This window comes from Eleutherodactylus coqui, chromosome 3 (genome assembly GCF_035609145.1).
Source record: "Eleutherodactylus coqui strain aEleCoq1 chromosome 3, aEleCoq1.hap1, whole genome shotgun sequence".
Classification (NCBI taxonomy): domain Eukaryota; kingdom Metazoa; phylum Chordata; class Amphibia; order Anura; family Eleutherodactylidae; genus Eleutherodactylus; species Eleutherodactylus coqui.
Genome location: NC_089839.1, coordinates 204,978,744 through 205,002,583, shown reverse-complemented (window position 1 = coordinate 205,002,583; position 23,840 = coordinate 204,978,744). Strand labels below are relative to the sequence as shown.

At 49.9% G+C, this 23,840-nt stretch overlaps 1 protein-coding gene across 2 annotated transcripts in view; it reads right to left on the bottom strand.

Moving 5' to 3' along the window:
- Positions 1-11,994: 11,994 nt before the first annotated feature.
- The window catches only part of DAG1 (dystroglycan 1), a 41,587-nt gene continuing 29,741 nt past the window's right edge, over positions 11,995-23,840 (bottom strand). For both annotated transcript variants that reach the window (XM_066596830.1, XM_066596829.1), the window contains exons 2-3: positions 21,320-21,647; positions 11,995-16,355 (exon numbers count right to left, since the gene is read on the bottom strand). In XM_066596830.1, coding sequence (XP_066452927.1) covers positions 13,962-16,355; positions 21,320-21,586 — 2,661 coding nt within the window. In that variant the 5' untranslated portion in view covers positions 21,587-21,647 and the 3' untranslated portion in view covers positions 11,995-13,961. The remainder of the gene's footprint in view (positions 16,356-21,319; positions 21,648-23,840) is intronic.

Sequence of the window (23,840 nt, the reverse complement as noted above, 5' to 3'; positions counted from 1 at the left end):
GCGTTGCGTTCCGAGGGAAAACAAAAAAATTGGACATGCAGCAAATTTTTACCTCGCAGCATCCCTGTGAAGGTAAACATCGCTCATGTGTCTGAGTTCATATGCGCACGCGTTTTGTGCTCGTGTGAATGTAGTCTAAGACTACTATTGCTTTATGTGAGAGAGTTTTGCTTCCAATTTGTCAAGTATTCCCCCCTCCATGGAGCGTAATAATATTTATTATTCATCTGTTCAGTAAAGTCATATTTGTCATTGCCGCGCCATTCTTAACCTGTGTCGCATCACCACCTGCAACCGCTTACATGTGCACCGGTCTCTCCCTACAAGTGTATGGCCCTTCAGTCCGGGGGTGGACGGTCATTGTCCAGATATAGCTGATTTCTTGAGGTCCATGGGGGGGGGGGGGGGGGGGGGGCCTGTACAGCGACATGGAGAGTCCTCCCCTCCCCCACTCATCGCCCACATTAAAAGGAGACAAAACAATAGGACAGAGAACAATAGGGCTGTGATAATCAGAGACCCCTTATTGTCAGCCTGTGAATGGCGCCATAGACCACCAGCAGCCCCACACATCCCGCCTCTCACCACTTATACACTAGCATAGTGGAAAGTCCAGCAGGTCAGAGGTCACAGGACAGGAAAAAAAAGAACAAAAGGAAGGAAACTCAGCAGATGCAGAATTTGGACTCGGACAGCGAAAAATGCAACTATTTAAAAGTGGGTGGGGTGTAGCCAGGGGTGCCCCAAGCTTTGAATTTGAGTTAAAGTGTGAAATAGCGTCGTCCCCCGATCTCCTCTCCCGCAAAAAACCCCCCTGATTTTACAGGTATGGAGTTTTAATATGGAGATTTTACTGAAGTGATGGAGTAATAGTACCCCGAATAGTGACCCCAATAGTAAGTGTCCCCCTTTAGTGGTCCCAATAGTAACCCCCTTAATGGCTCCTGTAGTAACAGTGATCCCAATAGTGAGTGTTCCTCAGTAGTAACAGTGTCCCTCATAGTGGCCCCAGTAGTAATAGTGACCCCCCACCCCCCTAGTAGCCCCAGTAGTAATAGTGACTCCCCCCATAGTAGCCCCAGTAGTAACAGTAACCCCCAGCTGGGTAGCGATCCGACAAGAATTTAACTAACTTGCTCTGTTGCTCCAATCCAGGGGCCAATGCTGTAATTAGAGTGAGACCCTCGATTTCTCCACCCAGCATTTGTGCTGCGTACAAGCCAGCGTCTGTGTACAGGGATGCAGACTCCGGGTGGAGTGGGGGGGGGGGGGGGGGGGGGAGGTCAGGGGCCACAGTCTGATTATAGCAGCAGCCGCCAATTTGAAACTACAGAGCAAGTGAGTCAAATGTTTGTTGATTGGTTGCTGGCTGGCGATCACTATTACTACTGGGAGTACTATGGGGGCTTATTACATTTGGTGCATCACGCTCTAGCACACATTGGTTTAAGTGTGGCACGTAAAACGCCAGTCCTTATAAATCTTCCCTAATGTCTTCTGGGCACGGGTTTCTTGGACTCCAGTGATACCCTCCGTATTCCGATGTGCTCACCTCTCTGGCGCTGCTGTTTTTGGTGAGATCTGCAGTCAATGACTGGATCGCTGATAGGGTAGATGTCCTCGGTGTGTTGGGGGTCACAGAGCAGCGCTGCTGCCATGATGTGTGATCCTCTACAATAGCTTGTCACTATTACCTGAGGTGTGAAGGACCTGGTGTCCCCTACCCTACAGAACAAAGCTCAGCATTATCAGACTGAGCAAATATCACCCCTCATCTCATCAGGTCAATAGCCTGAGCTCTACAGATCCTTATCTCAAGGGCCAACTCCTCACACAATGGCGCAACATACTTTGTCACCATGTGCAACAGCAGATATTAAATCGCCTGTAGTCTGGATTGTTAGGTTTCTGTCCCTTTAAGATAAGAGGCGCCAATAACTGATCTTGTATATTTCCAGTAGGACGTCTGTTTCGCAGCTGCTCCGATCCATCCAGACAGCGACATCTCTCACATCATTCCAGCCCCGGGATTCCTGGAGATGCTGGATCAGGAAAGTGAGCAGAGGGGACAGATGTGAGACACCTGGGGGGCCGGAGTCACTACAAGTATCCCCCTCCACCAACAATGGTCAGCTCCAAAATTTACAGCGGACTTTTTTAGATCTCTGCTTACTGACAGTGAATGAGGAGTGAATGAGATTATTGCTTCCACATGACCTAATACTATATACAGCCAGTGTAGACAATCCTCTATGAGGTGTACACAGCAGCACAAATCTCTCCCCCGTCCTGATTTTTTGCCACAATGTATCAGTTCAACAATTAAATGTAACAAGAGCTAGAATCCCCCCAGTCTATTCTAACTCATTATCGGGGCTGATCTCGGGATGCGTGCGGCCTCCTCGCCCATCCTCATCACAGAGCGCCTCATAGTAACCGACAGACCTGGGAAATTCGCCGGGGTATTGTGACCAGATATGATGGGTGTTATCCCTCCGCAGGTTCACAGTTCTTTCAGCTGGGTGTTATCCCTCCGCAGGTTCACAGTTCTTTCAGCCCCCCCAGCTGCAGCTCTTGAAATTTCTTATCAGCGGGTGACAAGGACACAGGCAGACATTGAGGCTGCGGTGTGTCCCTATGGAAACTGGAATTCCAGGGCTCCCCTCACTGCGAGGTAATGGGGGAGGCGCGGCCATACACTGCGCTCCTTCATAAGGCGCACATAGCATTCATGCCTCAGCACAACCGCACAGCGGATGAATGTTAATGAGAGGCTCTTATACCTGGAGCAGGGGCCCCGCCTGCCGCTGCAGGGGCCCCCGCTAACTGCTGATGCTGCGTTCTGTCACTGACTGCGATGATCTGAGCACTTGGATTTTCCAGCGTCTGCAGTGCAAAAGGCTCATTCCCAGGTGTTAGGGCTCATTCCCAGCTGTTAGGGCTCATTCACATCTGCACTGGGCATTTCCGTTTTCCTGCTCCATTCACGTAGAAGGGAAGCAGTAAGCCCTGGCCTAAAGGATGACGGATCGGTGCTGAATGGACCCCATTGACTAGAATAGGGTCCGTTGAGTTTCTGGCCGGCCGACTGGCATTTTGCCCGATTTCAGAGGACAAGATAGTCCTTCATGCAGCGCTATTTTGTCTGTTTTTTTTTTTTTTTTTTTAGCGCAAAACAGCACTGGAGGTTCTGAATGGAACCTCTAATCCTAATGTGAACAAGCCCTAAGACTGTATCTCTACTCCTCACTATTTTCTAGATCTCTGCTTACTGTCAGCAAATGGAAGCATTCATTGTTTACATCCAGAGGCTGATTAGCGATCCTGGCCTTCTCCTGCTCGCACATCTGGTAAGAGTCATGTGTTCAACTCAGGAGGGATTGCCCAGGATACTGTTCACAACTGAGTGTTTGTTACAATGTGTCAGTGCAGGTAATGGCTATCATTCTGGACAGAAGAGAATTTTGTGCTGCTGGTGTGATTAGTCTGTCTACACTGATACATTGTGATAAATCCAGCTGGGGGATTTATACAAGAATGTCCCCATTCACTGACAGCCAGCAGAGATCTTGCAAACAGCGAGCACACAAAACAGAAAGGAGGGGTATTTAAAGGAGCTGTAACAGAATTTCAAATCGGTCCCTGTCCACAGGACAGGAGAAAACTTGCTGAGCAGTAAGGGTCTCATTGCCGAGACCCCCACAAATGCTGAGAATGGGTGTCCGAGTCCCCTTGTAGTCAAGTGTTTACTTTTTCCCCTACAATTAGATCAGAAACGAATAGAGTGCTGGCCGAGCATGTGCAGTCGGCACTTCATTCATTTCAGTGGGGCTCATGGAACTACCCGAGTGCTTGCTGCTTGGCCATCTCCGCCGTCCCATTGAAAATGAATGGAGCAGCAGTGCGCCCGCAGATCTAGAGCTCCAATCAGTCTCTTCCTCACTGCGGAGGGTGCAATAAGCCTGTAGTGACGAGAAGAGGGGAATACAGGGACCCTATTCTCTGGATCAGTGCAAGTCTCAGCGAGGAGACCCTCACTGATCACCAAGTTGTCCCCTACCCTGTAGATTTGACTTTCTGGCCCAGGGAGGTCAGAGATGCATCACATTTACTGAGAGGGGGCAACGTTTTAATAAAGTTCTCACAACTTGCTCCAGTCAGCAACGCACTACCATGGTTTCCCAAAAATAAGACAGTGTCTTATAATAATTTTTGTTCAAAAAGGTTTAACTTTTTTACACGTATAGCTGCCTGGACACTATTTAAATTGACTTTTTTAATTAACTGTTAGCATGGCTTAATTTTGGAGTAGAGCTTATATTTCAAGCATCCTCAAAAAGCCTAAAATATCATTTTGCATCCTCAAAAATTCTGGAAAATCATGCTATGTCTTATTTTCAGGGTATGTCTTATTTTCAGGGAAACAGGGTAAAACCATCGTATAGAATACAAGTCAGGGAACATCTGCAGCACGTCTCCTTTAGGCCGCCTTCTCAGGTGGCGCAATCACTACAGGCATTCTGCACTGGAATACACTCAGCACTTCCATAAGAATCTCCTAAGTGGTGCAGATTTGGCCATATTTTTACTGTCAAGGGCTGAATTCGGCAGTGCGATACCGCAGCATAAACTTGTTTCAGAATCCACAGTGTTTTATAAATAAATACACTGCAGATTCATTGCGGAAATTCTCTGAACCGTGTTTGTTATGCCCGCTGCATCCATATTCACTGGGTTTTTCAAATATGCAAAAAAAATAAAACACTGCAAGGACCAATTGATGTCACTAATTTTTCTACCCACCGTCTCCTGCCAACATACCTAAAAACACAGTGAACATGCATACAACTGCGTGTTTGCTGCATTTTTAAGTGATCTCATAGACTTGAATGGGCAATTTTGGTTAGTAATACGGACCAACATAGGAGATGCTGCAATTATTATTTTGCTCACGTAGAGAATGCAGGCCAATGGGAATCAATTGTATTTTTCATGGGCGGAATACGGACATAAAATACGCTCGTGTGAATGAGGCCTAAGACCTCATTCACCCACAATGGATTCGGATCAGGACTTATAGCCCAAACCTCGTGTAACCCTTGTAGGGATGAACAGAACAGACACAGCTGTTGACAGACAGCAGAACTACATTTCCCAGCTCTCCCTGGGGCAGGTCAGGTAATGGCCGCTCTAAGGTTTTGTTCACACGTAGCGAATTCAACGCGTATTTTCTGCAGGCAAAAATCCGAACCAAAATCTATATCAAATTCAGCACAATTGATGCGGATTTTGACTTGGAACCGTAGCAGGCATCACCCTTTCAATTGAAATTTGCTGCGAGTTCGTCTCAAAATCTGCTCCAGTGATGCCGGGTTTGATACAGATTCTCCACTGCAGTAAATCTGCCAGATTTGGAGTGCATCAGCAACCAGGAGAGATGCCATCTCCAGCTGGATGGGGAAACCATTCAAACAGGGTAGCTGGGAGTGAGAAAAGCGGAGGGCTGAGCCAAAATAGCCTTCACCAACTTCAGAGAGCCCTTCGACAGAAGTCTCATCAGGATCCCATCACTCTTCTTCTCTGAACCAACTTCTAAGTGGTGCTGCTGCACCTTGTTGGCAGCCTGAACCAGGCCAAGCAAGGAACCTGTAATACCCACTGCTTCTGGCCAGCCATAAAGAAACACACGGCTTCTCAAGCAAGAGCTGCTACTTTAACTCAGTGCACAGTGTAAGTCCTTTCCTCGTTATTAGAGGGAATGTCACCTCCTGGGAGAACCATAATCTAAGTTATGGTTCTCCTGCAGCAGGTCCCAAGGAGTCCGGGGTTGCTGTTTTTACACTTACCCGCCTCTACATTCTCGCACGGGCAGCGGTTGTCGGACAGGGCAATGGACTCACCTCTGCCAGCTGAGCACATGCATTCGGAACAATGTATGTGTGTGTGCCCACACTACAGAGATGTAAGCGCTGCTCTGTCCGGGTGGCAACTACCAAGGGAGGCTATGTGGGATTGGAGAGCCGAGTAAGTATAAAAAGCTTTAAGTGTGGCGACATACATATAGATGATATATTGCAGAGTGTGGAGAAGATGGCTGTGTATGTGAGAAAGAATAGTCGTTCAAAACATTAGTGTGATCACAACGTATGTATGATAGATAATACATGGTGCTAAAGGCCCATTGACTTCTATTGGGCCACTCAGACCTGCTTTTTTTTGGGGGGGGGGGGGGGGGGGAAGACGCGCGAGAAAAAAAACAAAGCATGTTCTATTTAGGTGCGTAATACACACCAATATAGGCTCAATATAGGCTATGGAGATTTAAGTTTTGTGTTAGCTGTGTACTGCATATTGTACCCATGTAACAAGCATGACACATACGCCCATGTTAGTGAGACATTAGTGTTTGTACTTTCTAACTTCTTTACTTCTTTACAACAAAAGTTGCCACCTACCCTGATCTGATGCAACAGATATTACATTGTCTCATAGTTCCACGTTACGCTTCTACGTATCGCTTCACAGCGTACCAAGCTGGAGAGGGTTTCCTCAGTCCTTCTGCATACCTCACAAGCTGCTGCTATCAAGGTGGAGGCGCTGTGCAGAATTAGAGGAGATACATAAAACCTCCATCTTCTCTTAGAGACTTAATTACGGGGTGTTACACAAAAACGGAACCTACAGAGAGACTGTGTGTAATGGAGAAATCTGCTCCTCTTCCAAGCTTTGGCTCACAGATAAACCACAGCACATGGATGAGGCCCAAGGGTTGGCTATACAGGAAGGGAGCGCTCTGTCTCTGCAGGACCACCGCAACAGGGAATGGAAAGAAGGCAGGCAGTGACCTACTGAAGGGCCAAACTCACACTGACCTTGTCCAATGGCTTTAAGATGGTCATACTGTGATCCAGTGCACACAGGAAGGGGTTACTGGTCCAGATGAATGTGCCCTGTAATGGGGGGAGGCACTGGGCAGTGTTACTGGTCCAGATGAATGTGGCCTCTAATGGGAGGGGGCACTGGGCGGCGTTACTGGTCCAGATGAATGTGCCCTGTAATGGGGGGAGGCACTGGGCAGTGTTACTGGTCCAGATGAATGTGGCCTCTAATAGGAGGGGGCACTAGGCTGTGTTACTGGTCCAAATAAATGTGCCCTGTAATGGGGAGTAGGCACTAGGCGGTGTTACTGGTCCAGATGAATGTGCCCTGTAATGGGGAGTAGGCACTGGGCAGTGTTACTGGTCCAGATGAATGTGGCCTGTAATGGGGGGAAGGCACTGGGCAGGGTTACTGGTCCAGATGAATGTGCCCTGTAATGGGGGGAGGCACTGGGCAGTGATACTAGTCCAGATGAATGTGCCCTGTAATGGGGGAAGGCACTGGGCAGGGTTACTGGTCCAGATGAATGTGCCCTGTAAGGGGGGGGGAGGCACTGGGCAGTGATACTAGTCCAGATGAATGTGCCCTGTAATGGGGGGGAGGCACTGGGCAGGATAAGTGGTCCAGATGAATATGCCCTGTAATGGGGGGGAGGCACTGGGCAGGATAAGTGGTCCAGATGAATATGCCCTGTAATGGGGGGAGGCACTGGGCAGGATAAGTGGTCCAGATGAATGTGCCCTGTAATGGGGGGAGGCACTGGGCAGGGTTACTGGTCCAGATGAATGTGTCCTGTAATGGGGGAGGGGGGGGGGGGAGCACTAGGCGGTGTTATTGGTCTAGATGAATGTGCCCTGTAATAAAAAGGCACTGGGCAGGGTTACTACTCCAGATGAATGTGGCCTCTAATAGGAGGGGGCACTAGGCGGTGTTACTGGTCCAGATGAATGTGCCCTGTAATGGGGAGTAGGCACTGGGCAGTGTTACTGGTCCAGATGAATGTGGCCTGTAATGGGAGAGGGCACTGGGCAGGGTTACTGGTCCAGATGAATGTGGCCTGTAATGGGAGAGGGCACTGGGCAGGGTTACTGGTCCAGATGAATGTGGCCTGTAATGGGGGGAGGCACTGGGCAGTGTTACTGGTCCAGATGAATGTGTCCTGTAATGGGGGGAGGCACTGGGCAGTGTTACTGGTCCAGATGAATGTGGCCTGTAATGGGAGAGGGCACTGGGCAGGGTTACTGGTCCAGATGAATGTGGCCTGTAATGGGAGAGGGCACTGGGCAGGGTTACTGGTCCAGATGAATGTGGCCTGTAATGGGGGGAGGCACTGGGCAGTGTTACTGGTCCAGATGAATGTGGCCTCTAATAGGAGGGGGCACTAGGCGGTGTTACTGGTCCAGATGAATGTGCCCTGTAATGGGAGAGGGCACTGGGCGGTGTAACAGGTCCAGATGAATGTGTCCTGTTATGGGGGGAGGCACTGGGCAGGGTTACTGGTCCAGATGAATGGGCCCTGTAATGGGGGGAGGCACTGGGCAGTGTTACTGGTCCAGATGAATGTGCCCTGTAATGAAAAGAGGCACTGGGCAGTTACTGGTCCAGGTAAATGTGCCCTGTAATCGATGGAAGGCACTGGGCAGGGTTACTGGTCCAGATGAATGTGCCCTGTAATGGGGGGAAGCACTAGGCGGTGTTACTGGTCCAGATGAATGTGCCCTGTAATGGGGGGAAGGCACTGGGCCAGGTTACTGGTCCAGATGAATGTGCCCTGTAATGGGGGAAGGCACTGGGCAGGGTTACTGGTCCAGATGAATGTGCCCTGTAATGGGGGGAGGCACTGGGCGGTATTACTGGTCCAGATGAATGTGTCCTGTAAGGGGGGGAGGCACTGGGCAATGATACTAGTCCAGATGAATGTGCCCTGTAATGGGGGGGGAGGCACTGGGCAGGATAAGTGGTCCAGATGAATGTGCCCTGTAATGGGGGGAGGCACTGGGCAGGATAAGTGGTCCAGATGAATGTGCCCTGTAATGGGGGGAGGCACTGGGCAGGGTTACTGGTCCAAATGAATGTGCCCTGTAATAAAAAGGCACTGGGCAGGGTTACTACTCCAGATGAATGTGCCCTGTATTGGGGGGAGGCATTGGGCAGGGTTACTGGTACAGATGAATGTGCCCTGTAATGGGGGGGGGGGGGGGGGGGGAAGCACTAGGCGGCGTTAGTGGTCCAGATGAATGTGCCCTGTAATGGGGGAAGGCACTGGGCAGGGTTACTGGTCCAGATGAATGTGCCCTGTAATGAGGGGACGCACTGGGCGGGATAAGTGGTCCAGATGAGTGTGCCCTGTAATGGGGGAAGGCACTGGGCAGGGTTACTGGTCCAGATGAATGTGCCTTGTAATGGGGGGGAGGTACTGGGCAGGGTTACTGGTCCAAATGAATGTGCCCTGTAATAAAAAGGCACTGGGCAGCGTTACTACTCCAGATGAATGTGCCCTGTATTGGGGGAAGGCACTAAGCGGCGTTACTGGTCCAGATGAATGTGCCCTGTAATGGGGGAAGGCACTGGGCAGGGTTACTGGTCCAGATGAATGTGCCCTGTAATGGGGGAAGGCACTGGGCAGGGTTACTGGTCCAGATGAATGTGCCCTGTAATGGGGGAAGGCACTGGGCAGGGTTACTGGTCCAGATGAATGTGCCCTGTAATGGGGGGAGGCACTGGGCAGGATAAGTGGTCCAGAGGAATGTCTCACACACAGGCCAGTTCTCACACACCTGACACACCCATTGCTTAGATTAAATGACTATTTAGCCTAATGAGATTCAGATGTTTTTGTTTTTTTTGGGTTTCCCCAGTGTTTCACGCTTTTCCTTTAATATTTGCCCCCCCCCCCCTTTCCCACGGTAGACTGCGCAAAACAATATAGCAGGTCCTACTTTTTTTCACAGTGGAACATGGACTGCATATCCTGATCCTTATGTTATTTGGCTTGAAAAAGACCTAGTTATAGGTCGAACCGTTGCCTATCTTAACTTGGACGCAATAAACATGTTCCTTTGTATGACATAATTTTCTGCATCATTTTATGCTGCCACCTCCTCCACTCGTCTACTCTACTTTTTTCCACACACATAAAATGCACTCATGAGAACAAACCCATTGAAATCACCTGGTTCTATTCTCTGTGTTTAGCATCTGTATATTTGACATGCACAAATTCGGTCGTGTGAAGAAGCCCATAGGAAGCATTGTAACTAGGTATCTCTGTACATATGGTGGGATACAGGGGCTATTGCCATGTACGAGGGCTGATGAGGAGCAGCTGCCACTAGTCAGATGTGATGATAGATACACAGAAAGACAAGACTGATAGCAGGTGGAGAGTACATGGCCCACCTCATCTGACATCTATATAGAAACATGGAAGATGACAGCAGGAGGGAAGTACATGGTCCATCTTTAGGCCACCTGCACACGAGCGGAAAACCCGCCGCTGAAAGTTTGCATAGGAGTGCATTAAAATACGCACTCCTATGCAGACGGACGCGGTTTGGCCGCGCGAAATGTCGCGCGGCAAACAAACCGCGGCATGTCCTAATTTTCTGCGGGGCACGCACTCACGCGGCCGCCGGCTCCGGTCTGCGCATGCGCCGGCTGCGCGGCAGCCGGCACATGAAAGAGCCGGGGCCGCCAGGTGCGGGTGAGTACGCGCTCGTCCCTGCAGGCGCTCGGGTCGGCTCGCGCGGCGAGAATTCTCGCTGCCGGATCCGACCCGCTCGTCTGCAGGCGGCCTAAGAGAGACATAGAAGGACTGCAGGAGAACACCTTGTCCACTATACTATTCTCCCTGCCATAAGTGCAGGAAACTAATGGGGCTGACATGCAGACCAGGTCTCTAGCCATAACCTTATTGGTCTCCCTTTGAGCGGTGGAAGCAGATAGTTCATTCCAGCCTCTGGCTTCCATTTTCAGGATTGAGATAAAACCTCAGGATGGAGACAAAATCATTTTCTATTAACACAAAACATTATATATAATGTCCTCCGCTTTCCTCTAGTCTAGATAAATTAAAGCAAGCCGCTGCTTTTGGGACAGTGGGGTATATATTATACCTACAATCACCCTCTGCAGACCACCACTCCGCTGCTTTTTCGTCTGTCCAAGATAGCCGACGCAGTCTTCAGACTACTTAATCACCACTGCTAGACTACCAATGTAATATACCTGTTCTCGAATTGGCCAGCACTTCTCCCATGATCAGGGCTGGTGAATCAGATAGCAGTGAGCATTAGCCAAATAGAAAAAAACGTGGTGGCCAACTTCTTCAACGTCTAAAAACCAGGATTAGAATTGACGGACAGCAATGAACAAGTGCAGGTAATTTACCCATCTGCCCAGTCCAGAGATAGGATTTTGTACTGAAACCAGGGGGGGTTCTTTAAACTGTACCAAAACTTACCAGCAACTTCAACATAAGCTGCCGCGTGTGTACACGAGGAATAATACTACAGCTGACCACTATATGTCTCATAGCCAGAAGTTAATCACCAAATTTCCCTCTGCAGGCTCCATCTCCAATTCTCAGTCTTCTCTGAGCTGGTGGGTGTAGACTGCTGCCGTGACGCTCAGGGCATGTGATCACTGCAGCAGCGTGTGGTGGCTGCACAAGACCCTGTGGCAATTTTTTAGTCTATTAGGTACCCAAAGTTGTTTTATTTTTGCACTTTCAGAATGCCTCTTTAAAACCGAAGGGCTCCACCTGAGTCAGATATCGATGTTTTGTTTCCTATGCATTATGGCGAAGGACAGAGATGAAATTCTTAAAATTCTTCTGACCCCAACTACATACGTATATAATACATATACCTCAGAGATGTCCTAGCCACACCCACAGTGACTGACCGACCCCTGATAAGACCGATACTGGGTTAAACAACAGAAATCTACATAAGCGAAGCCTCCAGAGACAAGTGTGAGCAGAAGCAGTAGAGGGATCAGTCACGCAGGACGGGGCAGTAAGCAGACGCGGCAGTCGTCACACATAGGACGTAGGATCCATTAGACACAAGACACAGCTGGGACCCAGGATCCGTCAGACACAGGACGCGGCAATAAAGTCACGGTGGTTTTATTGTCTCTATACAATAACAAGGATCTGGAAGATACATACACACTATATGCTCCACACTGACCAAGCGGCCGCAGCAAACATCATCATCATCATCATCAATGGTGCACAGAAAAGGATTGTGGGTAGAATCATGGACGACAAGTAATAAGGCAAATCGTTTAATGATGAAAGCGCAGCACAAGTGGTGAGGAGCCGCAGAGCCCAGGCTGTGCCCTCCGCCACCCCTCACCCGCTCATCGTAACTCCTTATGTGCTTTAAAGTGTATCCATCGCCTGTACTGCGGCGGCAGCCATTATGTGGGCGGAGCCTACAGCTAATGCCTTAACCTCTTCGGATCACGATATGGTCCAGCAAAGCCTATTCTCCGTACCAAAATGGCCACTTCCGCTGTGCGCTGGCAACAGGTACATTTTAAGGGGACCCGGCCTCATGTGTTGAGTTGCAAATCTTGAACCTGGAGGCCGAGCAGCGGGGACAGTTCTCCTCAACGACAATGACTGATTAATGATGTTCTGCTACCAGAGAACGCACCTGTGTGGTAGAACGCCATCGCCCACAGGTCCCGCCCCCCAACACTTTTGGCTTTTTATATACAAAACCGCTGACCAATGGGGAGGGTAGAAGCGATCTGCCTAATCCTGACGCATCCAGATGACCACCCTCCCCTTTGAATCCAGTGTCATTGCTACACACAGCAGGACATTCAATATGGCTTTAGTGTGTCTTGTATTGTACTCAGCCGCCGCCGCAACCACAAAGGCTCGAAATGTTATTGCAAATCACTTTCCTTCCTTCATGATGGAATTAAAAAGGAACAGAAAACCCAAGCGGAACCACTTAGTCTGAAAAGCAAAACTGCAGAAAACCCAACAGAACCGTGATAAATAAGGTTAAAGCAAAAAAGAAAAACGTGGGGGAGGGGACATTAACGTCTAAGATGAAGAGAAGGCGTGGCAGGATGAGCGGTCGCGTGTAACGCCCCCCATGAGCAAGAACCCTACAAACCGCCAGCGTTACAGTATCGACAGATTTCATAATAAAACACTTTGAGGCTGTATCAAAACTGTTTGTTAAAAAAATGAGCGATAAGTGGACAACCGGGACAGCACCATACGGATCAGCGGCGCCCGGGCCGTCATAGACTTTACTGATGGGCAGAGAAGCCGAGATTATTAAGCTGTAACCAGTCAGGAGGAAATCAACTACAGAAAAATATTGCATCTTTACATAAAACGCCCCACGGGGTTCAACGAGAGGAGCCGGCGCCGCATTCCATCCGCGGCTGAGGGGCGATTCACAGAAGCCCCCCTCCGCCAATCTGTGGTAGAAATGCAAGTCTCAGGCTGTCCAGGCAGGGCATGCTGGAGCCCTTCAGTCCCACCACAGCTGAGGGGTCTGGGCGGGCGATACGTAGATGGCGACGGCTCCACTCTTTGACGCCGGTGGGAGGTTGTTCTGAAGTTAATCGTCCCTATTACAAATAAAAGAAACTGGATTAAAATGTAAAAACATAAAAAACTCAGCGAGTTCTCCGGACTGCGTCTCCGTTATATCCGCTTCTGTTATGTCGCTAGACACACGTGGATAAAGAAAAAAAAAAAAAAAGTAATAACAGTTAGTGTTAAAGGCAAAAACAGCAGAGAACCGAAGGCCACCCCGGGAGCGGGCTCAGGGACGTCCGGTCGCTTCCTGCGCTCGTTAGTGTCTTTGCCTGCAATCTAGACGTGGGCACATTTGTATCAACACATATGAGAATGGTGGATGTCCTATGTCGGCGGCTGTGAGGGAGCGGGGCCGGTCATCCCTCGGCTCTACAAAGTGTTCCAGGTCTTTGATTCTTTGCTTAGAACAGCAGAGTTTTCTGTCATGGTGACAGTAGATTGCAGGCTACTAAGCTCTGTATGGAACCGACAGCCCTGATCCGCCCCTCATGGAGGACATCGTTCATTAAGGGGGTACATAAGGGGGTGGTGATCGGTAAGGGGTCATGTTTTTGGGGCGAGACCCTTTCCCCTCCATGGGTGCTGTGAAAGGTGGAGGAGGTTGGTAAGGGGGTGCATTAGGGTCCTCATCCCTAAGAGGTGTGTATTCCCCTAAGGTGTCGTGGTTTAGGGGGATGGTCTCTGGCACATTCTGGTTAGGGTACTCAGGAGGAGGAAGGGGGGCTTTCTCCTCCTTGAGGATCAATGGCATACTGGAGGAAGGAGGCGGCTTAGAGTCGTCCAATTCATCTGCAAATATGATAGGAACTCCTTTCTTGATGAAGGTGGCCTGATCCTCGATGGTCAGCTTGCCTTTCCTTTTCTTGCGATAACAAATCATTGCTATTATACCTGCAATTAACAAGATGGCAGCCACCACTACGGCAGGGATTACCGTGTGGAGGTAGACATCGTCCTCGCTGCTCTTTTCGGGATTTCTGTCAGCAGCTAAGGTTGGGGCAATGGCCGTGACGACCTGTTCTTCTGGGGTTAGAGCTATCCCAAAAAACCTGTTCATATTCCGGCAGCTCCCAGTGAGGGATATCGATGCGTTCTCAAGTTTAAACTCAGGCTCCACGGCAGCCATGAAGTGGCGTCGCATCTTCCCTTGCTCATCGAAGATCTTCCTTCCGATCGCCTCGATTTGCTCTTTAGGACAGTGATCTACAGGCAGGGAGTTATTGGTCCACTCTACGACGATGGAGCCCTTGGTGATGTTCTGCAGAGTGATGGAGCTGCTGTTCCGATCGCCAAAGGCAAAACCAAGTTTCTTAACCAGCTGGATCTTCTTGTTGATGTCATTGAGGACAGAGTTGTGGTCACCCTGAAACTTGGCAGTAAATTTAACAGGCGACGGCTCCTTGAGGAACAAGTTACGAACTTGGATTTCGAGGGCGTCTACAGCAGTGAGGCCACCCTTATCCGTGGCTTTCAAGTAGTACTCATGATCCCCTGTCTGATTAGAATCTGGCATGCCGTACATGACTTGGCTCGTGCTATTGAGGATCACCCACATTTTTTCTCGAGGACTTGCACTTTTCCTGGGCTCCAGTGTCAGTCTAAGATTATCTGTGGTGCCATCTTCTTTGTCGTAGAACGTATCTGGTGGGATTTTCACTTCAAAGTAAGTGCCCACCCATGCGACCACTTTATCCACATGGTTCTTGAGCTCGGGTTCTGTGTTATATGGACGTGGAAGGCCGCTGGTAGAGGCACGTGTGCGGCTTGGAGTAGTCGTTTCCAGTTTGGTTGGTGGCGTCTTTGTATCTGGAGGTCTAGTCTTGGGGGGTTTGGTTCTCCTGGTTGGTTTTCTGGTTGAGGTTGTGGATGAATCTGTACTTGGAGTGGTTGCTGGTTTCAGGGTAGACTTTGGCCTCTTCGTAGTAGCAGGAGGCGTTACAGTTGCTGTTGGCTCTATATATGAGGGTCTGGTCACAGTTGGAGTAATATGACCAGGAAACACACTTGTAGGTTCCACCTTTGTAGGATGGACAACAATAAGAGTCGGAGTGTGCATAACCTGTCCTCTGGTCCTAATAGTAATAGTAGGCTTGCCAGGAAGAGGGATAGGCTCACGGACCGGAGGAGCAGTTGTATCAGTGGGACCTGCTATAGCTGGTGAAGTTGGAGTTGGGACAATCCTTACTGGCGGCTCATGGGCGGCAGTGGTGGGAGGCCCAACTGCCGTCACTGGGGTTGGAGTGGTATAAATCTGCCTCCGAATCCTTTTCGGCATATGAGGCTTCTTGTTGGCAATATGCCAACCTACAACGGGGTAACCGAGCCGGGCAGATAATGTTCCTTCTTTTGCAGGAGTCTCAACAGAGCTGATATTTGGAACACTATTCTGATCCATGGAGCAACCAACTTTCCACGACAGCAGTGCCCCATTCTCAACAACCTTCTTAGCATTTCCGGGCCCAGCCATGAAGGCAGACATATCGAACAGCCTGTTATTGACCACAGGAACAAGCTTCATTTGATACAGCTCCACCTCCGAGAAGTCCCTCATGCTCCTCAGAAGGTCCACTCTCTGCTTCGGGCTCATTTTTGTCAAATCAGCATCTAAGATGACAGTAAGAATTGTAATGGGCTCATCCGTGCCACACAGAAAAGGAGATATGTCATTGGACTCGGGTCCAGCCAATCGAATGGACTGCGGTTCACTGTGGTCCTCAGGATGAACTTCTATGGAGAAAACATCTGAGGCTTGTGGGACAGCGGAGCCATTAGGGGCCAGCAGATAGGTGGTGACAGAAATGTCGTACACTCCTTTATCACTCTCCAGTGGAAGCCCCTCCAGTACATTGTTCTCCCAATGCAGCCATGACGGGGGCGTCTCCTTCCCGACCTCAACGATCTAGAGAGTAAAGAAACAAAAATGGGTTCAGTGAATTGTCAGGGAATCATCACACATCATCTTACTATGGAACAAGAAAAATGACAGATGCAGGAATGGGACAGAAGATGCACAGTGCAGCTCAGAGACCGGCGACTTCCCGCTGCATAGCCTAGTCACAGCATGTGGACCACCCTGTACTATATACACCAACTGTATATAGTACAGGGTGGTCCACATGCTCCCTCTGTGCTAGAAGTACTGTATTGCACTGCCCGCCATCGCACACCTGTACTACCTGTACGGCCGCCCCTATTCCCTCCTCCACCTGTGCCACATGTACAGTACCGCCCACTAACCCCTACCTGTACAATCCCCCTGTGCTTGTGCTACAAGCACTGTACTCCTCCTCCAAACTACATGCGTTGCAGAGCCTGCTCCCCTATGCTACAAGCACTGTACTGCCTTGCCCACTTCTCTTGCACATTACTGCCAGCTCCCTTCACATCATGCTACATGCACCATCTTGCCCACTCATGCACTGTAATGTACTGCCCTACATCTACCATGCCACTTGCTGGCCCCCGACTACGCCAAGTGTGCTGCAATTTAAAGCTAAGAATCAAAAACACATCTATCAGACGTTTGCATTATCAATAACAAAAAAGTATTAGCGGCATCATCACATTTTGCTCAGCCGCGCTGTGGGCATGCATCACCCTCCTGGGTACAAGAAAATGAGAGCACAAATCCAACTCTGAGAGGCGAGGATCACCTCCATAAACTGATCAACCGAGAAACGTTTTGGTATTTCCTTGACCACAGACTAATATTACAGCACTCAGCTCTATGTATGTTACGTGTCAAGTGTATCGTATGTCCCTCTACTAGGCATTTTGCGAAAGTGGGGCACATGACGTATCGCATGCCTGTTCACCTGCGGTGTGCCATGTGACCCCCCCCTCCTCTTAATGTTGATGGGTTGTGTACAATTCTAGAAGAGATTTTATATTCACACACTTTTGTTCTATGACTGAAGACCACAAACAACTTCTCTTGCTGTTCCGGATCTTGTTCTATGCCTTAGGCTACATTCACACAGGTGAGTGCGATATCAGGCCAAAAAACGTCTGCACTCTGATAGGAGACGTTTTTCATTTAAAAACGCCTGGCTTCTGTGAAATAGTGATTCTCAGGCGCGTTACACGGGCATCAGAGGATTGCAAGGGTTTGTCCAATGATTTCAATGGGAAGCATCACATTGCATGGCGTGCAAGTGCCAAGCAACGGCTTTTAAGGTCCAATAGAAAACAAAAGGCAAGGTGTTCCAAAGGAACGCCAAAATATAGAATCTGCAACGATTTTTATTGCACACCTGGAATGGCTGCATAGAGTCCCCACCTGAACATCTCTGGGACAAACTGGAATGTCGGGTCAGGAAGTATGAACAGCGTCCATCATCTTTGTGAGAACCTGCCAGACGTTTGTGGGAAGGATGGAGGGAAATACCAGCTGAAGTGTATCAGACCTTAGAAGAAAGTAAGTATGCCATGGAGAGTACCCAACGCCAAAGGAGCCCCAACTAACCATCAACATATGGAGATAAGTACTACTTTTGATTCTTGCTGAGATGTACAATTACTAATGCTAGGATAGTGCACCATACCCCCAGTCCGTACTACACGCCCCGACCTCCCCCCCCCCCCCCCCGCATCCACACTACACGCCCTGAACCCCCCCTCTCCATCCACACTACACACCCCAACCCCCCCTCCCCATCCACACTACACGCCCCGACCCCCCCTCCCCACCCACACTACACGCCCATACCACCCCTCTCCTACGTCCTGCACCTCCAGCTCTCCTACCTGCACTACATTTACTATATAATATCTGGGAGTTACAAGGGGCGTCCCGAAACAAATGATCATGACATCCTGAGGCGCTGCGTACATTTTTGTGTTGCAGTTTCTTATGATGCACCGGTTCGGCGTAGGAGATTTTCAGGTGCCAAAAACTGGATACATTACAATGTAAACAACAATGTTAACATTTACTGACAGCGAGCAGAAGACTTGAAATAGTGAAGAACTGGCAGTCTATTAGAAAGTTGCAGAAGTGCTGAGAATGCAGGTTCACATGGACGAGCCTATACGTCAGGAAGCGTAGGGAGCCGTGTGCGGGATCAGCGGAGCCTCTTCCTCCGGCTACTGCAAGAACTTGGAGATGGGATTCTGGAAACTCTGACTCGTGCGCTATAATAAGCATCTGAGGAGACGAGCGCGCCAATCCTTACAGTGCAGCCGCCGCCCGTATGCCACACATTACATCTGAGAATGGCAGGGAGGGGCAGTCATCCAGGGAAGCTCAAAACTACAGGCAATATGGCAGCAGCACACACAACACTCATCATCCAGCATTCTAATGGTAACAGGACACATCTGCCATGCAGGAGTCTGGGAAAGCTGGATGTCCAGTGCTCAGGAACTGCGACCGTAGTAGTTGTCACCCAGCTTTCCTATAAACAGGATGAGGAGTGCAACGAGCAGCAGCCGCCGGCTGACAGGTGGAAGTGATGCGGTCGCCTCCTCTGTACTGCAGCCAGAGGCTCCCTATATTTATAGCGCTGTAATAGAAGGAGAGTATATATATATTTATATACACTGTGCACATACAGTGCTGACCTTTCAGCTGAGGTTTCATCCATCTACACTTACAGTACGGAGATCCTCGCTGCACGCCACCCGTCGCCCTTGGCTTAACCCCTTCTGCACCCAGGCTGCCAGTCACAATCCTAATGTCAGTGAGGCAGCTAGCTTTGGATGTGACTGGAGTACAGGGCATAGATGTAAAGGGAAAACAGTGAGTGCAGCTCTAGCTGTGCTACCACATGATGTAACTGAAGCTCTGGATGTGACTGGAGTATAAATTATGATGTCCCAGAAGATCAATTATCTGGATCTGATCTAGCAACATAATAGGGTACAATTGATTGAAGTATGACAGCGACTGCAGCTCTGGCTGCGACTGGAGTATAATTTGGGATCAGTGAAGCATTATGGTGGTTATAGAGAAACTCCCACCATACTCTGCACCCTGGGTCCTTGCACACTGTCTGGCAGGCAGTGCTCTCTGGAGTCAGCCTTTCACATAAGAGAAACCTTTGTTTTGATGTGTAGAATATCAAGCAGCCATTCATCCCTAACGAGGTGACCTCAAAGTCACTGCACTGCCCCTGCCTGGAGGCTCTCGCTCTTAACCCCCGACATGCCAGCTCTGGGGAGGGGGAAGAAGAAAAAAAAAAAGGACCAAGAATGGGAGAGTCTGCACAAGTGAGCAACCCCCCCCCCCAGCACTCGGAGTGTTGGCTATCACTTGGTGCAGGACTGTCCCGTGCCCAGGCGTGCACATGTGCTCTGCGTGTTACACGTGTTCAGGCCTCTGATACAGATTTTTAATTTTTTTTAGTTGAATGAGCAGCAGAAAAACATCTCCTGGTCAGATGAGTCCAGACTGCTGTTGCGCCGTGCTGCTGGGAGGTCAGACTTTGGCATAAGTAGCATGAACTGATAACCCCTTCCTGTCAGGCTGGTGGAATGGTGCGTGGAAAGTTTTCTTGGCCCTGGGTCCTCACATATCCGTGGATTGACCCTATGACCAATTGCTGCAGTTCTGAAGGCGAAAAGGAGGCTCAAAGGAGATTGGGGGTTCTAATAAAGGGCCCATTTATATCCCCTTGCCGGGTATCGGTGTTGGCAGGGAATGTCTGGCTCAGGTCAATAATTCTTCACTAGTGCAGAGAAGGGAAGAGCTGAACTCTGGTCGGTAAGGTTCTGTCGCTTGGACCTTAGTGCCCTTTTACACGGGACAGTTGGGTGCAGAAGCCGCCTCAGCGATAATTCCTGTGCTTTTACACCGTATCGATGACCGCTCAGTGAATGTAGATCACTCCAGCCGGCCGCCTCCACTCACAATAAACAGGTCGTTGTTCATTAGCACCTGCCTGTTTACAAGGGCCAATCATAGTTTTATTTTTATGCCGACACGATCGGAACTTATCATTCGTCGTTCTGATCGAGCAGGCATTTACATGGAACGATTATCGTTCAGATTCCCGCGATAATCATTTGGTGTAAAAGGGCCCCAAGTCTCTTGCGTGGCGCGGGTCTGTAGGGTTCAGTCAGGGGATGCCCCGGGTTAGGAGGAACACTGCCGGTTCTCAGTACTACAAGAAGTAACAGGAGAGACAACATGGTGAAATCTTACCACCTCCACTCAGCAGCAGGAACCCAACTGTGAGTACGCAGCTCCCTCCCCACAAAAGCTTGTGACCTTTATGAGAGGAGGGGGAGCTGCCACTATAATCCGCTGTGGTGACGGCCACATTCCAGGACATCACAATACTGGTAATTACTGACCTGCTAACAGCTGCACAACACTGGTCCCTGCGGCTTATACGGTGCACAGCTTAGTCAGCACCATAGCCGATCGCTCCCCTGCTGGTTACATTCGGTATGTGCCAGGCAGAGGATTTGGCCGGCTAATACTGTGGCAACAATTCTCCCGCCCTCTGATATTAGAGACCCCCCAAGTCGCTGGTTAGGGGCTTAGGGATACTTGACATGGGGCACCTGTCGCTCCTCTGCTTTCACACAGGAACGATAGCCGTACAGCAAACGGAGGTGGAGCACACCAAGATCTATCCCGGCCGCTCGCCTCCATTCACTGTGAACAGGCAGTCGTTCAAAGATGAAAGTCTGCCCGTTTATGTGAAGCGAGAAATCAAACACCAGTCCCTTTGTTTTAAGTGAGCTGAAATGATGCGACTAGCGAGTGATTTCTCGCTCAGTACTCTGTCAAGTCCCGAATTTAAATGTGACACCTATAGTCGAAAATAGTTTTGAGTGATTATTCGGCCAATAGGGTGGCTTTATATAGGACGACTAATATGAACTTTTCCCACCACGGCCCCACAGAACCCTCACCTTGATGGACTCTCCCTCAGAGGGCAGCAGATGGGCCGGGATGGTTATCCTGAACGCTCGGCCCACCATGACGGAGCTGTCTGGGATTCCGGTCATAGGCGCCACAGTTTCCTTAACATCGGGGAAAAGGGAATGCATGGAGGCTTCGAGCTGATGGTCCCAGTCTCGGGTCAGCTCCGCAGGGTCACTCGGCCAGACCGCCCAGGCTGAGGAGGCCAGGAGAAGCACCACGACGCTGCGTACATTCATCGCCAACGTCTTCCTCATGGCAGTGTTTTACAGTATACGGGACGTCTTACTGGACTCTACGGCCCCTCATTACCGACATCTGGAGGAGAAAAATGAGAAGTTGTGATTAGTGACATCATAGACACCCTTCCCCAATCATAGACTGGATGAAAACCACCATTCTTTACATTGCAGGACGTCCGTATAGGCGGAGGTTGAGAGCGAGAGATACACAGCCAGTACACACAATGTCAGCAAGAAGACGTCCACAGTGACCTGCCCAGAGACGGACGAGACGGTCATCCCCTCCCCCAGAGACTGGAAGTGCTGAGACATCCAAACTGCCCCCACCCAGAGAGCGCACATAAGTAGCAGCAGCAGGTGCCGCACTCTACAGGTGCAGCAGCATTGTGTGCAGCGTGAAGGTGCTGCTAAGTACAGTAAGGCACAGACTGGTTGGAGAAGGGGGCGACACTTGGCACCATTGGCATGTTACTTACATAGTGAGAAGCCAAAAATCAGGAGTGGCGAGGGAGAGCTGAGGGGACCCCGAGAGTATATATAGACCCAGCAGACGGAAAGGATATAGCTGTCGCCTTGCTGGAGTCACATACAGCATGCCGAGGCTGTGCCAATCCCCCTCCCCCGTCCTGACAAGGTTCACTGCCTGCATGAAGCGGTGCATTGTGGGAGTGTAGCTAAGCTATATCAGTCAGCTAAAAAAGGAAAAGTAAACAATGGAGACTGCAGCTCTGGAAGTGACTGGAGCAGAAGACATGTGGCATGTTCAGGTTATCCGGTTACATACCACACGCCAAAAATCATATGGAGAGGATAGCTGGCCTCCTATAAAGTGGGTTCGGTGGGTGCTGGAAGATGAGCACCCAGATCACAGCCACTGCCTCACCCCCCACAACCCCCCAAGTCACAGCCACTGACCCCCCCTGCACAACTGTCTATATAGTATGAATCTCGGAGCAGCGCTTTGCGTCCCTGGAGAAAGCCACCTCCTGTGCCTGCGGCGGAGGCTCAACGGGAATCCCAGGGTCGATATTAAAGGAGCAGCGCTGTCCACTGTGTAAGTATGACAGCGGCCACAGACTGAACGGTATAGGAGATCTGGACAGCGGCTTCAGGAATCCTCTGCCCAGGTGAGGGCGCTCTCTAGTAAAATATACATACTGTTGGAAGCGATCAGCGTGCACGACCCGCCAGACTCTGCTGGACAACCACAGGGAGCGCACAGAGGCAGAAGCGTCTCCGTCACAGCCAAGAGCAAGAAATACCCTCATCGTCAGGACCAATCCCTCCCCTAGAAGTTATGGGAGGGGATGAAGGACTCTGCGTGATAGTAACGTTAATATAAGTGATTACAATATCACAGCCAAAACATGTTTATTGTGGAAACCTGACCCCATGATGGGAGGCTCTAGTACCCTGTTGTACCGCCTCTAGCTTGGATACAAGATGTGATACAGATGGGCATGGAGGCTCTAGTACCCTGTGATACACCTTTAGCTTGGATACAAGATGTGATACGGGGAGGCATGAAGGCTCTAGTACCCTGTTGTACCGCCTCTAGCTTGGATACAAGATGTGATACGGGGAGGCATGAAGGCTCTAGTACCCTGTTGTACCGCCTCCAGCTTGGATACAAGATGTGATACAGGTGGGCATGGAGGCTCTAGTACCCTGTTGTACCGCCTCTAGCTTGGATACAAGATGTGATACGGGGAGGCATGAAGGCTCTAGTACCCTGTTGTACCGCCTCCAGCTTGGATACAAGATGTGATACAGGTGGGCATGGAGGCTCTAGTACCCTGTTGTACCGCCTTTAGTTTGGATGCAAGATGTGATATGGGTGGGTATGGAGGCTCTAGTACCCTGTTGGGCTGCGAGACCAAAAGTTGTTCAGACTAGTGCCTGGAAAGGTTTCCGACAGACACAGGGGTGTAAAAATGGCACCACTTGTCTCTGGATGGTGGACAACAAAATAGTTGGAGCTGCTGGTGCTTGTCGGATGATCAGACACTCTTCTCTACTGGTGGTCTGTTGGGTGGTCCTGAGCCTGGTGGCCTTGTGTGCCCTCACACATCCACTGGTCCCAATACCTCCTAACAGTCTGGTCAGAACGGCCCAGGTGGCGACAATTCATCGATTCGACCATCCAGCTTCTTACATCCCAATAATGCGCCCCTCTCAGACTCTGGTAACGTGGTGACATCTCTTCTCTCCGTCGTAGAGGTGTCTAGTGGTCAACAAGCTCTGCACTAGCGGAAGAAGAGGTCACTAC